The sequence below is a fragment of the Zootoca vivipara genome, chromosome 3 (assembly GCF_965207765.1).
Source record: "Zootoca vivipara chromosome 3, rZooViv2.hap1.1, whole genome shotgun sequence".
Classification (NCBI taxonomy): Eukaryota; Metazoa; Chordata; class Lepidosauria; order Squamata; family Lacertidae; genus Zootoca; species Zootoca vivipara.
This window is the reverse complement of record NC_142586.1, coordinates 118574280-118589779: the sequence shown is the minus strand read 5'-3', so window position 1 is coordinate 118589779 and position 15500 is coordinate 118574280. Positions and strand designations below refer to the sequence as shown.

The 15500-nt window shown below is 49.8% G+C and overlaps 1 protein-coding gene across 1 annotated transcript in view; it reads right to left on the bottom strand.

The window, feature by feature from the left end:
• Nucleotides 1–15500, bottom strand: part of KIF3C (kinesin family member 3C) — a 40023-nt gene that overhangs the window by 6910 nt on the left and 17613 nt on the right. Inside the window, exons 2-6 of the mRNA XM_035111072.3 lie at nt 6437–6538; nt 5028–5150; nt 3591–3709; nt 1728–1847; nt 660–804 (exon numbers count right to left, since the gene is read on the bottom strand). Of these exons, the coding sequence (XP_034966963.1) occupies nt 660–804; nt 1728–1847; nt 3591–3709; nt 5028–5150; nt 6437–6538 (609 nt within the window). The remainder of the gene's footprint in view (nt 1–659; nt 805–1727; nt 1848–3590; nt 3710–5027; nt 5151–6436; nt 6539–15500) is intronic.

Genomic DNA, 15500 nt, shown 5'->3' with positions numbered 1-15500 from the left:
AGCATGGCTGGCCATGTTCTCTCAGGGGGGGCTTTCTGAGTCTGCATTTCCCATGGGCGGCTCCAAGCCCATGAACCAAACAAGTGCTCAGCTGCCTCCTGCTATTATCTTACTCGCAGTGGTGGCCAAACTCAGCCCTCCAGATGTTTTGGGACTACAACTCCCATCATCCCTAGCTAACAGAACCAGTGGTCAGGGATGATGGGAACTGTAGTCCCAAAACATCTGGAGGGCCAAGTTTGGCCACCACTGTTCAGACTTACTGTATTCTTCTCTCGGCTTTGATCGCTATTTACCGTATTTTTCCGTCTATAAGATGCCCCCATTTATAAGATGCCCCCTATTTTGGGGGACTCAGATTTAAGAAAATGGGGGGGGAGATGTATCAGTGTATAAGATGCCCCCTAATTTTTGACATTATTTTTAGGGGGGGGAACCTAGTCTTATACATGGGAAAATATGGTACTTTTGTGTTGTGAATTTTAAAATCTTGTCGGCTGCCTTGTAGATGTTTCTTTCCAGACCCGAGACTTTCCATCGGTCCATCTGGACGGTGCTTCCTTTGCGACCAGGAAGTTCGGTCATCTCAGGGTCCCCTTCCCTCCCCCAGACCCCATTTCTCCCTCCCCTCCCCCTCCTCTGAGGTCCTCTCGTCTCACCCGGTACCGAGGATGGGAGCCCATTGTCATGGCCAGGCGAGCGTACTGGCTGATGGGCCTCTTGTAGCCCACGGCGGAGATCGGCCGCTTCTTCATCTGCGTGGCCGTGGCCATGGCGGGGCTGTTGCTTCCACTCCCAGTGTTGCTGCAAAGAGATTGGTTTTCAAGAATGGAGAATGGGTGGAGGCTGGGCTCAGGGTCACCAGCGTTGATAAAAAGCTTCATTCATGCATGGCACATCTCTGCCACTGAGTTGGTGGGCAAAGGATTCCCCTTCTGCCTTGCCCATAGTTGCCAAGTTATCCCCTTTTTTAAGGGATTTTCCCTTATGCTGAATAGGCTTCCTCGCGAGAAAAGGGAAAACTTGGCAGCTATGGCCTTGCCCCATCTAATTATTTTGCTATTATTTATTAAATTTGTGCACCGCCCTTCATCCAAAGATCCCAAGGCAGCTCACAACAGAAAAAGACACTTGCATGCAATCTGTTTGCATGCGACCGCTCACTTGCATGGCACTGGGAACCCAGAAGTGGTGCGTGGCTTGCGACCCCCCCCCCACATCCTCTTTGGCTCTGGGAAGGTCTCCTCGTGAGCCGGAGCCCAAAGAGGAAAGCTGCCCTGAGTCCCAGTCTGGGGTAAAGGTGGAATATCATTCTGCCCGGACGCTGAGGTCCAGCACCGAGGGTCTTCTGGCGGTTCCCTCGTTGCGAGAAGCCAAGTTGCAGGGAACTAGGCAGAGGGCCTTCTCGGTGGTGGCGCCTACCCTGTGGAACTCCAACCCAACAGATGTCAAAGAGGAAAACAACTACCAGACTTTTAGAAGACATCTGAAGGCAGCCCTGTTTAGGGAGGCTTTTAATGTTTAATTGTTTTGTGTTTTATTTTTCTGTTGGAAGCCGCCCAGAGTGGCTGGGGAAACCCAGCCAGATGGGCGGGGTATTAATAATAATATTAATAATAATAATAATAATAATAATAATAATAATAATAATAATAATAAATATAATAATCACAATAATCTGCCCTTGTCGGCAGACCCTCCTCCCACCGAAGGGCTCAGAAACCCACCTTCCTGGCGTTAGCACCAAGGGCTGGAATTTCCACTGGTCTTCCTCGCAGTCAAAGTAAAGGCGGTTCATGATTTTGTTCTTTTCTTCGGGGGGGATGAAGTTTTCAATGATCAGATACCTGAGCAAAGATGGAACGGGCAGCGTCAGCAGGAGGCAGGCTGCCGAAGGAAGCGGGGGGTCTGCCCGCATGGGGACTTCAGATTTTTATTTATTCCCCCACGGCTGGAAAAAGAAGGCAGGGACAGCTTGGGGGCAGATGAAAACAGGTGGGTGGGTGAGCGAGCGAGCGAGCGAGCGACAGTGGGTTTATTTTACCACCTGTTCTGAAAGGTGTCAACTGGTCATACCAGTGTAGGAATCTGGTTGGCCACTGTGAGAACAGGATGCTGGACTAGATGGGCCAGATCCAGCTGCCAGGCTCGCCTTGTGTTCTCACATTTTAGGACATCCCTTCGAAGGAGCTGTGCAAAACCAGTTTGACCCCATTTGCACTGAGATGTCCACCTGCCACCCTCACTCCTAGAGCAGCAGCATTCTCCCCCCCCCCAGGTCCTGCTGGCTCCTCCGCCTTCCTTCGAGTCCTTCCTACCAACCCCCTCCTCAGGAGCCCTCTTTCCGTTGCCCATCCAGGGACACCCGGCTCTACCCATCCCAATGCTGCTTCTCAGAGCCCTTGACATCTCATCCCAGGGCCCAGCAAGGTGAGATGACAGGTCAACCCCCTCACCTTCCTCCTCGCGCCAGGGAGGGATCAGCTGGCCGGCCATCCGCTGCCCTCCAGCACCCCCACCATAGGTGGCCAGAACGAGATACTGCAGCGTCCAGTTTAGGGAGGGGGCTCAGGTAACGCTAAGGGCCAATACAGTGGTACCTTGGGTCTCAAACTTGATCCGTTCCAGAAGTCCGTTCCAAAACCAAAGCGTTCCAAAACCAAGGCGCCCTTTCCCATAGAAAGTAATGCAAAGTGGATTAATCCGTTCCACACTTTTAAAAACAATGCCTAAAACCGCAGTTTAACATGATTTTTACTATCTAACGAGACCATTGATCCATAAAATGAAGGCAATAAACAATGTACTGCAGTCGCACCATCAATCAGTCAGTAGCTGAACTGGGTTCCACACAGTCGCAAAAACGAAACAAAAAAGAGCTGCAAAAACAAAAATGCAAAGTAAATTGCAAAAACAGACCTCAGCGTAGCACTCAAAACGGAAGCGTGGCACTCAAAACGGAGCACGTTCAGCTTCAAAAAAAAAGTCCGCAAACCGGAACACTTACTTCCGGGTTTGCAGTGTTTGGGTTCCAACTTCTAGTTACAGGTAGGTAGCCGTGTTGGTCTGAGTCGAAGCAAAATAAAAAAATTCCTTCAGTAGCACCTTAAAGACCAACTAAGTTTATATTTTGGTATGAGCTTTCGTATAACTGTATCTGAAGAAGTGTGCATGCACACGAAAGCTCATACCAAAATATAAACTTAGTTGGTCTTTAAGGTGCTACTGAAGGAATTTTTTTATTTGGGTTCCAACTTGTTTGAGTCCTGTTAACAGAGAAATCTGAGGGCTCCCTTGGACAAAAAACAAGGACACCAGCCAGGAACACCAGAGCACAAGGCGTTTGAGAACCAAGGTACCACTGTAGAGTCCCACCTGCTCTTAAAAAGCCGCTGGTTCTTGCTTGGTTCCGCCAACCTGAGGCATGCTTGCCCACCCCCTCAGGCCTCCAGACCACCAGCCCCTGAGAGTGGCAGGGGCAGCAGGGGGAGGGTCAGGGGGGGCAACTGTGGCTTGGGCTCCTCCTGGGCTGGGCTCCCCCCCCCGCTGTTGCTGTTGCTGCTGCCGGCTGAGCCCTGACAGACACTCACTTGAGCTTCAGTTCCCTCGTCTGCTCGTTCTGTGCCTCCTCCAGATCTTGCCGCACACGGATGTACTCGTCGTGTTGGTCCTGGATCTCGGCCTTCACGGCCTGGAGTTTTGCATAGAGCTGCCGGGGCGAGAAAAAGGGCATCGCCCGTTTAGGGGAACGGCCGTTGTGCCACTGCCAGCCGATGGCCCGTCCAATGGGCCCTTCCCCACGCCACAAGCTGCCACGGGCACGGAAGGCCAAATGGACAGAAGGGCGGACAAGTTATAGAAATTTATTAAAACAAGAGGGAGCAGAGTACAAATTAAATTTAAGGAATTATCTGGGAAATTAACAACATGGTTACAATATCATCATTTGAAGGAAGTATTTGGGAAAGAGAGGATACGAGGGTTTGGGGAACAAATATCACAACCGGAGAGAGACCTGTTGGAATGTAATGTAAAAGTGCTGTCTAAAATGTAGAAAATATTATTGGAATGGGAGACAAAGGATGAGCAAGTAAAATCCTCAATCATATCGGTCATAATATAGACATGTAAGCATGGGAACGATTGTGGAATATGGATGTAAAATTTACAGCATGTTATGGTCTAAGAGAAAATTATATGAATATGATATTATATCAATGGTCTTTGACACCGAGTGAATAGGCAAAAATGTATAAATCTAAATCAAATAAGTGTTGGAAATGTAAAGAGAAAGAATGTTCTTTTTATCATACGTGGTGGTCTTGTAGTAAGGTTAAAGTTTACTGGGAAATGATATATAATGAATCAAAAAGGATGTTTAAAATAACTTTTTTGAAAAAAAAAACCCCAGAAGCTTTACTTCTGGGAATTATGGGGACAGAACTACCTAAATTGTATAGAATTTTATTTATGTATGCTACTATAGCAGCAAGAATGTCACTTGCCCCAAAATGGAAAGAAGCAGAAGTCCCAGCAAAGGAAGAAAGGATACTGAAACTTATGGAATATGCAGAAATGGTGAAACTTACCAGAAGAATAAGAAATAACAAACAAATAACAAAGTTTTTTTTATAAAAGAACGGAAACGGTTTATTCAATATTTACAGATAAATTGTAAGCAGATAAAAAACATTGGCAGGATTATTGCAACAAACCTGCAGTTTTATAAGAGTATATGTTTACAGTAGGTATTAAAAAATAAATTTAAGGAACCACAGAAAGAGGGGGAAGGAAGTCAAATTTTGAAATGTTCAATGGATTGTAAAGCTAATGAAATGTATAAATTTGAAAAGTATAAACAAAAAAAACTTTTTTTTAAAAAAAAAAGTTTGTCTCTGGCTTGGGTCCCGATCCCTGGCAAGTGAGGCCTTGACCTGGGCTCTCGCCCTGTGCCTCGGACTGCAGCTACGGAGAAGGACGGGACCCCCCTCCCTCTGCCCACGCTCCCACCCTCGGCGGCTGCTCACCTTCTTCAGCTTCTTGGTCTTGATCTCCACTTCCTGCTGCAAGGAGGTGAACGTCTCCCGCAGCTCCATGGTCTCCTCGTCCCGCAAGAGCACCTGCTGCTGCATTTCGCGCTCCCGTCGCTTCTGTGGGTGGAGCCCAGAAAAAGCCTTAGTCTGCGTGGGTCGGGGGGCTTCTCCGCTGCAACCCCCACCTGCGGCCCCTTGAGGAGTTTGCTATCTTTGCCGAGGTCCGCAGCTACTAGGGAAGCGGGCTGGACTGCTAAGGGGAAGTTTAGCAGATCTAAAATGGCGGCGCATGGAGACGCAGCGGCTGGTTGCTCCCTAACTCAGAATTTGGCTTTCTTGTCCTGCCAAAATAGATTTTGGATTATGCGGAATGCTTTATCTGAGTGGATGTAGCAACCGAGTAATTTTCGTTGTTCCCGCAAGGGGACAATGACAATAAAGATATCTTATCTTATCTTTGGCAAAGCCCCTAATGAGCTAACTAAATTACTCATTGGGAAGAATCTTAACACCCCCTCGCCCGTGCCTTTTCGCTACCCGGGGGGGGGGGAAGCACCCTTCCACCTGCAAACTTCCACCTGCTGTCAGGGCTGGGGGGGGGAGGAAGAGGGGTAGGGGTCTCCCACCGGCGGACCCTGGGGGTGGGACGCTGGGGAGCAGCCTGGGGAAAGGACAGGCTGGGAGATTCTAGAAGCGGGGGGGGGGGTGATCAAGGGGTGGGGGGGTCAGGAGTAGGAGAACTTTCCAGGACAGGGTTGGAGGCCGAGAGTCGCCGTGTGTCCAAGGTTGTCCTTGCTACCCAGCAGGAGGGCAGTCTCGGCCCCGCTGCCTCTCTTTCCCCCCCCTGAAACCCCAATGGAGGAGAGTCCTGCACATTGCTGAGCAAAGGGCCAGACAGGCCCAGAGTTGGCCCTCTCGACCCAACTTTTGTCTGCTTGGGAGGGGTCCAGAGGGAGAGGCTAGAGGTGGGGGGATGGCAGGGCCAGTGGTCTGTTTCAGCCACATCTCAGCTGGATTAAGACCAGCTATTTTCTGTTAATAAAAAGCTAGCCACGTTCTTCCCTGCCCTGTAGATGACCTGGGCTGACTTGACAGCTCCTTGACATCAGCCCATGCCGCCTTTACGCCGAGGTGTCCTGAGTCGCTCCTGGGGGAGGGACGCCAGATTTGCAGCCTACAAGAAGGGGAGCAAACTGGAGACCCCATGGCCCCCGTCAAGGGCTTGAGGACTTCTCAAGGGCTTCTCTCCTGCAGAGCCCTGGAACGAAGGGGACAACGCTGCCAGCTGGGGCTGCAGTGAGCTGGTGAGGGTCACATTCATCAGCCAGCCTTGGGGAGGGGAAAGGGGAGGAAAGGTGGGGAGATTGTTCCTGGCCCTGCTCACCCCCCGCCCGCCTCTCTACCTGCTCTGCAATCTCCTGCCTCTTCAGTTCCAGCATCTTCTGCTGCTCGTTGGTGTGGTCCATGATGTTCCTTCCGCCAATCAGCAACTTGCTCTCCATCGCCTGGAGAAAGGAAGGGAGGAAGGAGGAAAACGATGGGTTATCAAGCCATGGCTTAGTATGAAGTGCTGTGCACAAACAGCAGCTGAACTATGGTTTGTTTACCACCCAAAGCAAGCCAACAGGACCCGAAGCCGTGGTTTGCAGGTGGCTTCCACGGACCAGTGTGGCACGGCTGCTGGGCCTCCCAGTCGAGCCCCAGGCTCCTTTTGGACATGCAAGAGGGAAAAGAGAGCGCAGCACGGTCTTACAAGGCTGTTGAGACGCCAAAGCAAAGCAAGATTTGAAACCCTGCATCGCAGGGGGTTGGACTAGATGACCTTTGGGGGTCCCTTCCAACTCTAAGATTCTATGATCCCAGCACAGTAAGTAGGATAGGGATGAATCCCGGCATCTCAGCAGCACTTGTGCGGTGGCCCCTGATAAGAAACACACAAAATCAAGATGCAAAGGCAAAGACTTCAGTTAGCAGAGTTCAAGAATGCCCCCAGCCGTACGTAGGGCCTGCCGACCTCTGGTGAGGAAGGAGCTGTGGGCACCGTGCCCCCTTGGGCGCCTGTTCCCAGGCCTTGGTGGTGACACATCCCACGCTGGCCTGGCCCACGGCCAGGACCACGTCTCTCCCTCTGTCTTTCCTCCCTCCCTCCCTTCCTTCCTCCCTCCCTTCCGCACAGCTGTCGGGCTCCACAGCTGCTGCCGCCGCCTGCAAAACAGCTGCAGCCCCACCTTGCAAGGCACCCTTCCCTTCTTGCCCAGAGCAGCCCCCTCCCCACACAAACCCCAGCGGCGGAAGCCCCCACCTGGAAGGCCGGCAGGCAAGGGGCTTTCAAGGCAGTCAGGGACTGGGGATTTTCCATGGAGAAACCAGCCCCCAATGAGGGCCACCGCCCCCCCCCACGGAAGGGGATCTGGCTGGAGCTATGAGGGCATGTGAACTCGCCCCCTGGCGCCCGCTGTCCGTTCATGAGGGGCAGAGAAGTTGTTTTCTTTGCAAAAGAAAGCTCGGGTTCTGAGTTGGGGCAACTCGGGGGTGTCAGGATTCCATGGGCAGAGAACTAGGGAAGATGTGGACTTTGATTGAGATGATCACAGCATCACAGCATTGTAGAGTTGGAAGGAACACCAAGGGTCATCTAGTCCAACCCCCTACAACGCAGGAATCTCAATTAAAGATGGCCATCAACTTCTGCCTAAAAACCTCCAAGGAAGCAGATCAGGGGCGATGTTTTGGAACAGGGAGGAAGAAGCGCCAATGAGGAGGTACCAGACCAAAGAACTCAGGACCGCAAATGAACTCAGGACCGCAATGCCTCAAGGACCGCCTCTTTCCATATGAACCTACCCGGACCCTGAGATCATTTCCTGAGGCCCTCCATCATGTGCCTCCTCCTTGAGAGGTTCGGAAGGTTGGCAACATGAGAACGGGGCCTTCTCTGCAGTGGCTCCCTGCCTATGCCATGCTCTCCCCAGGGAAGCTTGCCTGGTGCCTTCATTAGACACCTTCAGGTGCCAGGCAAAAACGTTCCTTTTTAACCAGGCCTTTGGTTCATTCGACTGACATCCTATGCCCTTTTTAAAATGTGTTTTTTTGGTGGGGTGAGGGGCGAGTGGGTTGTTGTTTTTATTTTTACTATGTATTTTGTGGTTTTATATCTTGATTTTATTCTGTGACCCGCCCTGAGACCCCCAGGTATAGGGTGGTACTGTACATAAATTCAATAAAGAATAATAAAAGAATAATAATAATAAATGGTTCCCTGTGCAGCCGCCCCAGGGGATGGACTTGTGGCCTCACTGAAGGTTGCCGAGATCCTGATCCGTGTTGCAAAATCCTCCAGGAAGCCCTTTTGAACCGAGCGATGCCCGTCTCCTTCCCATCTGAAGGGGGCTAGGACCCTGAGGACCCCCAGCCAATCTGTGCCCCTGCTATGCTAACCATGTGGGGAGCTGGCCGTGTTGGACTAGGACCTGGTTTCAAATCCCCCACTCGGCCATGAAGCTCACCGGCTGACCTGGCGGGGGGGCGGGAACCAGTCACTGCCTCTCGGCATAACCTACCTCGCAGGGTGGTCGTTGGTTTTTTTTAAAATTTTTAAAATAATTTTTATTGTTTAAAAACCACAGAAGCAACAAATACACATATACATAAAAAGGGATAATAGGGTAAGAAAAAATAAATAAAGATAAAAAGCAGTAAATCAACAATAAAGTACAGAGGAAGAAAGAAAAAAAGAAAGAAAAAAAGAAAAAAAACCTTGTCTCACAATATTTCATCGAAACTTATCCTCACAAATTTACAAAACAAATATAAATACAAAACAGATACACTACATATAGATACTTCCTGTCCCTTTTGTTTCACACTTTTCAATATCTTATGTTTCACAGGCTTATGTTAACGGTATCCCTTTTTCCTCCTCATTATCATTTTAATCATTTCTATTTTTCTCAAGCATCATTCAATATCCGTGAGTAGAGGACTGTTTGGGTAACATGTTTTGAGATAATTCTTATACACACTCCACTCTTTCGCTGTCTTTTGTACGGGTATATCTCTCCTTGAGTCTGTCAACCTTGCCATCCTTATATAATTTAACATTTGTGTTTGCCAGTCTATTACCGTGGGCAGCGTCTCGCTCTTCCAATTTTTAGCTACCAAAATTCTAGCAGGGGTCACACCGTATAAACATATAGATCTTATTTCCTTATTTATTTCTGGTGGTAAGATATTTAAAAGGAACATTTCGGGTATTTTTTTAAATATTATTTTAAACATTTTCTTTAGTTCTTCGTATATCTTGTTCCAATATTCTTTTATATTTTTGCAGGACCACCACATGTGGTAGTACGTGCCGTCTTCTTTCTTGCACCTCCAGCACCTCGGATTTATACCCCCATACATTTTAGCCAGTTTACATGGTGTTAAATGCCAACGGTATATCATTTTCATACAATTCTCTCTTAGGTTATAACATGCTGTAAATTTTAGATCTTTCTCCCACAATCTCTCCCATTGTTCTATACTGTATTGATGTTATATCCGAGATCTTGGGCCCACTTAATCATTGGGGTGGTTGGGGTAAAATAAGGGAGGCAGCTATGTTACGCCACCTCGCATGGGCGTACCCAGGATCAAAACTAGGGGGGGGCAAGGGGAGGGGCCAAGGCACGGAAGGGGAGGGGCCACAAAGTGGGCGGGAACAGCGAACTCGCGCTCCACCGGGCTGTGCCCCTCCCTAGCAGCAGGGCTGGTGGGCGGAGGCGGAGCCCAGCCCAGCGGAGCGCGAGTTCAGCGTTCCTGCCCGCCGCGCCGCGCTCTCTGGTTCCCCGCCGCGCTTGGCCTTGCCAGAGGGCGCGACGGGGAGCTGGAGGGAGGGCGCAGCGCGGCGGGCGGGAACGGCGAACTCGCGCTCTGCCGGGCTGTGCCCCTCCCTAGCAGCAGGGCTGGTGGGCGGAGGCGGAGCCCAGCCCAGCGGAGCGCGAGTTTGGCGTTCCCGCCCACCCGCCGCGCTCCCTGGTTCCCCGCCGCGCTTGGCCTTGCCTGAGGGCGCGCCGGGGAGCTGGAGGGAGGGTGCGGCGCGGTGCAGCGGGAATGGCGAACTCGCGCTCCGCCGGGCTGTGCTCCGCCTCTGCCCACCAGCCCTGCTTCTAGAGTAGGGCAGCTGCCCTAACTTGCCGCATGGTGGGTACGCCCTTGCCACCTCGAACTCTTTGAGGAAAAAGGCAGGGCACAGGTGTAATGAACAGGTAACGGCCATGAATTCTTCAGGTGCCAAAATAGCCTGGCCCCAAATAATTTGGCATCCTGAAAAATCATCGCCATTGGATTCCACTCCAGGATTTTCCCCAAATGGAGGAAAAAAGAGGAGCAAAAAAAGGCAAAGGCACCGCAGCTCACCCACACAATCGGACAGAGTCCTTGTCGGAGACTGCCAAGCTCCCAGGGGGATGCAGCCACCAGCTTCCTCTCAAAACCTCCGCCTCCCTCCCTCCTCTCCCACAGGAGGTCCCTGTCAGCTCTCATAACATCTCAGGGGCCTTGGGAAAGCAAACATGCTCTCCCCATGCACATCAACAAGCCCCCCCCCGCCACCGCAGAGGGTAAGCCTGGCCACCATCGCCCCCACCCTTTCAGGCACATACAGGAAGGGCAAAGCCTGCCCCCCCCTTCTTGGTCCCCTCACCCTGGCCTTTGTCAACGGGCTCGGCTGCTTCCCACACGGGTGGCTATATTTAGAGCCAGGCTGCCTCAGAAGCCCAGTTGCTGGGGATCGCAGAATCACAGGATTGTAAAGCTCGAGGGGACCCTGAGGGTCATCTAGGCCAACCTCCTGCAATGCTGGAATCTCAGCTGAAGAAGCCCTGGCAGGTGGGCATCCAACCTCTGTTTAAAAACCTCCAGGGAAGGAGAGTCCAAGACAGGAGGTCCCTTCCGTTGCCAAACGGCTCTTACTGCCAGACAGAGTGCTTTTACTCCACTGTAAATGCATGCATGTAAAGTTCTGGGATGCTCCCGAATCCCTCCCACAAAAGACAGACAATCTGGAGGCTCCCTTCGTCTAAGCAGCTTCCTATATTCCATAAGGTTGTTGGAGTCCAACTCCCAGCAGCCCCAGCCAGGGTGGAAGACTTTCTTAAAGGTAGAATTATGAAGCATATCGAAGAACAAGGCTCGCCAAAGCAGAACCAACATGGCTTCTGCAAGGGTAAGTAAACCGCGTCTTTGAGAGCGTCAACAAGCAAATAGGTGGAAGGTGATGCAGTTGGCCTTAGCCTTAGCCTTTCAAAAAGCTTTTGACAAAGTACTTCACCAAAGATTGAGTAAGCTTAACAGCTATAGATTGCCGGAAGAAATATCAACAACCTCCGATATGCAGATGACACAACCTTGATGGCAGAAAGCGAGGAGGAATTAAAGAACCTTTTAATGAGGGTGAAAGAGGAGAGCGCAAAATATGGTCTGAAGCTCAACATCAAAAAAACCAAGATCATGGCCACTGGTCCCATCACCTCCTGGCAAATAGAAGGGGAAGAAATGGAGGCAGTGAGAGATTTTACTTTCTTGGGCTCCTTGATCACTGCAGATGGGGACAGCAGTCACGAAATTAAAAGACGCCTGCTTCTTGGGAGAAAAGCAATGACAAACCTAGACAGCATCTTAAAAAGCAGAGACATCACCTTGCCGACAAAGGTCTGCATAGTTAAAGCTATGGTTTTCCCAGTAGTGATGTATGGAAGTGAGAGCTGGACCATAAAGAAGGCTGATCGCCGAAGAATTGTGCTTTTGAATTATGGTGCTGGAGGAGACTCTTGAGAGTACCATGGACTGCAAGAAGATCAAACCTATCCATTCTGAAGGAAATCAGCCCTGAGTGCTCCCTGGAAGGACAGATCATGAAGCTGAGGCTCCAATACTTTGGCCACCTCATGAGAAGAGAAGAATCCTTGGAAAAGACCCTGATGTTGGGAAAGATGGAGGGCACTAGGAGAAGGGGACGACAGAGGATGAGATGGTTGGACAGTGTTCTCGAAGCTACGAACATGAGTTTGACCAAACTGCGGGAGGCAGTAGAAGACAGGAGTGCCTGGTGTGCTCTGGTCCATGGGGTCACGAAGAGTCGGACAAGACTAAACGACTAAACAACAACAACAGCTATAGGAGAAGAGAGATCCTCTAGTCTAGTGCATCAGTAAGTGGTTAAGAAACATGAAGCAGAGACTAGGAACAGCTTCACTGAGCAATCTGCTACAACCCCAAGGTCTCATTCTTGGTCACCACCAGTTCAGACTGGTATGAAGGAACAGAGTCAGGACACTGGCAGAGTGTCAGTATTTCACAGGGGGCGGAGGTCCAAGCCCATACTGAGAAAGACAGGTTTGTGCAATTGAATTAAAAGCACTCTGTTGCCTTAGCCTAACAAATCCACTTTAAAGAAGAAACAAATAGGATTGCAGTTTGGAAAATGAGGGGGGAATGCACTGCAAAATGTTGGATGAGCAAACGAGTAATGAGAAGACATCAGAACACCTCTTTTATAAGAATTATTATAAATTCCCAAATATAAAATAAATGTTCATGAATGTACAAGGCAAACACATACAGTGGCACCTCTGGTTAAGAACTTAATTTGTTCCGGAGGTCCGTTCTTAACCTGAAACTGTTCTTAACCTGAAGCACCACTTTAGCTAATGGGGCCTCCTGGTGCCGCTGGGCCGCCGGAGCACAATTTCTGTTCTCATCCTGAAGCAAAGTTCTTAACCTGAGGTACTATTTCTGGGTTAGTGGAGTTTGTAACCTGAAGCATTTGTAACCCGAGGCACCACTGTACATCTATAAACCACGTGTCTGAAATGGTTGTTGTTGTTGTTTAGTCGTTTAGTCGTGTCCGACTCTTCGTGACCCCATGGACCATAGCACGCCAGGCACTCCTGTCTTGCACTGCCTCCCGCAGTTTGGTCAAACTCATGTTCGTAGCTTCGAGAACACTGTCCAACCATCTCGTCCTCTGTCGTCCCCTTCTCCTAGTGCCCTCAATCTTTCCCAACATCAGGGTCTTTTCCAAGGATTCTTCTCTTCTCATGAGGTGGCCAAAGTATTGGAGCCTCAGCTTCAGGATCTGTCCTTCCAGGGAGCACTCAGGGCTGATTTCCTTCAGAATGGATCGGTTTGATCTTCTTGCAGTCCATGGGACTCTCAAGAGTCTCCTCCAGCACCATAATTCAAAAGCATCAATTCTTCGGCGATCAGCCTTCTTTATGGTCCAGCTCTCACTTCCATACATCTCTACTGGGAAAACCATAGCTTAGTCTGAATGAACCATAGTCTGAAATGGTACAGGAGAGCAATCCTGGAGCCATTTTGACTCTCACAAATTGACCTCAATATATTTCTCTGCCAGGAGGGAGGAAATGGAGAAAGCCTTCTCATTGTCTTTTTGCTTACAAATACTGTCTTAAGGGAGTATTTGTGTATGAATAGGGTGAGGCTGTGACCTGGATTCAGGAACTGAAGTATTGACCATCACAAAAGAACATAGCTGCCAAGTTATCCCTTTTTTTCAAGGGAAATTCCCTTATGCTGAATAGGCTTCCTCGTGAGAAAAGGGAAAACTTGGCAGCTATGCAAAAGAATGGCCAGGCTGCCCAGGTAATGCAATCAGTGACCATTATCAGGTATCCTGGCAGGCAGGATTTCTGCTGTAGACCGCTTCCTTCTGTGATGTATGTATGATGGTTTTGGAAGTGGTCCTGGACAACAGAATGGACAATTTCAAAAGTCTATATAAGAGCTTGCACACCATTGTTCTGGGTTCCTCTCCTCCCTCCTGCATGGGGTGAGGACCCTGTTGCAACAGTTGAATAAAGATCAGGCTTCCTAGCTGCTTTGCTTCTCAATATTCTCTGCTTGGCCTCTGTTATTTTCTCCTACCGATAGGGGAAGAGCTCGATATGGGCTCCGGAATACCCCATAAGGGGAAAGGAGCAGTATTTTTTTCTTATAACATCCCCAAACCAAATGAGAAGGGATGCTCATTTCATATAACCACTCCACAAACAAATCAGGATGAATGCTGAATAAGGAGGTCGTCCGGAGGAGCTCCCTGTTTCATTTGCTGACTCTAGCGAGTTCTTGCACCAAGGGAGCAGGAGAATGTTTTGCCTTCAGAGAAGGAGTGTCTGTGTGCAGATATGCTGACAATTTTCAAATAAAAGGATGAGGAAGTAGGGAATTGCTGTTCATCTCCTCTCCCGGAGAAAAGATGTGCATCAGTGAGTTTAAATTGCAACAAGGTACAGTAGATTTTGGCGATCCATTAGGGCAAACTTTCCATCCAACTGATGCACAATCCCATTAAACTGAGCCCTTGGAGGTAAGCCAATTTCTGTATATTGTAATCTGTGGGATTATTGCTGCAACTCAGCTCACCAGCAAAATACCGGTAAGCTTTCTTTGGAAATTGCCCACCTTGGATGAAACAGCTGCTTGTGCAGCCCTTGCAAGACAGACACTTCCAGACACGGCCACTCAAGGAAGGGAGAGAACAAAAAGTCCCACTGGTCTCTGGGGATAAATTCCGGGAGGGAGGGTTTGGAGTGCTACTCATCGGTGTATTTATTTACTTGCTTATTTTTTAAAAAAACTGTTTCACTTGAAACACCGCCTGGCAGATTGAAGAACAGCTGGACATGATCCTGGATTGAACATTTCGAATAATCTTTATATACATCATCGGCCGATGGACAATCGGTAGTCCTTATTTCTTTTTCTCCTCTCTCTTTTTATCTTTCCCTTCTAAGATTTCTGGTTTGGGGTTTTCTTCTGCTCTCTACCTATATTCACGTTTTGTTATGTCTTTTGAGGCTCGTTCTTTTGCGTAAAGGAAGATACGCGCAAGGAGGCGATGGATGGATGGGTGAAGGCAAAGGGGCGTGGAAGGGATGGTCTCGGGGGGGGGCACTGGGGGGAAGGTAGCAAGGAGGCCTCCTGACCACCTTTCGCTGCTCACTGGCTGCAAGCTCAGGGGGTCTACTGCTCCACATACCCTGCTTCTAGCACGCTTATATAGGTCACTACAAGCAGCCAATGCACTTCCGTTGGCATGGCTGTAACTATTTCTCCTCCCCCCCCCTCAAGCTATTCTATGCTTCGAAGCCTCCCTCCTTCCCAGGGGGTGCTTCCCAGGGCAGGCGGGTGTTGTGGGGGTGGCTCGAAAGGGTTTCTGCCTGCTTCTTCTCCTTGCCTGCGTTGCAATTTCACCCGCATCTGGCTCTGGGGAGGCCCTTGCGTCAGGAGCAGGCTAACGAAATAGATTAAAGAGTGAAACTGGAAACCGCCGGCGCCGTAAACACACCTCTGCCAATGACACACTTATTTGCACTTAAGAGGCACACTCGCTGCGCCTTCGGAGGAAGCCTGGCACTAACAGACCGAGCACGTGCGCCATCTGCTCTGGAGGAGACCCAG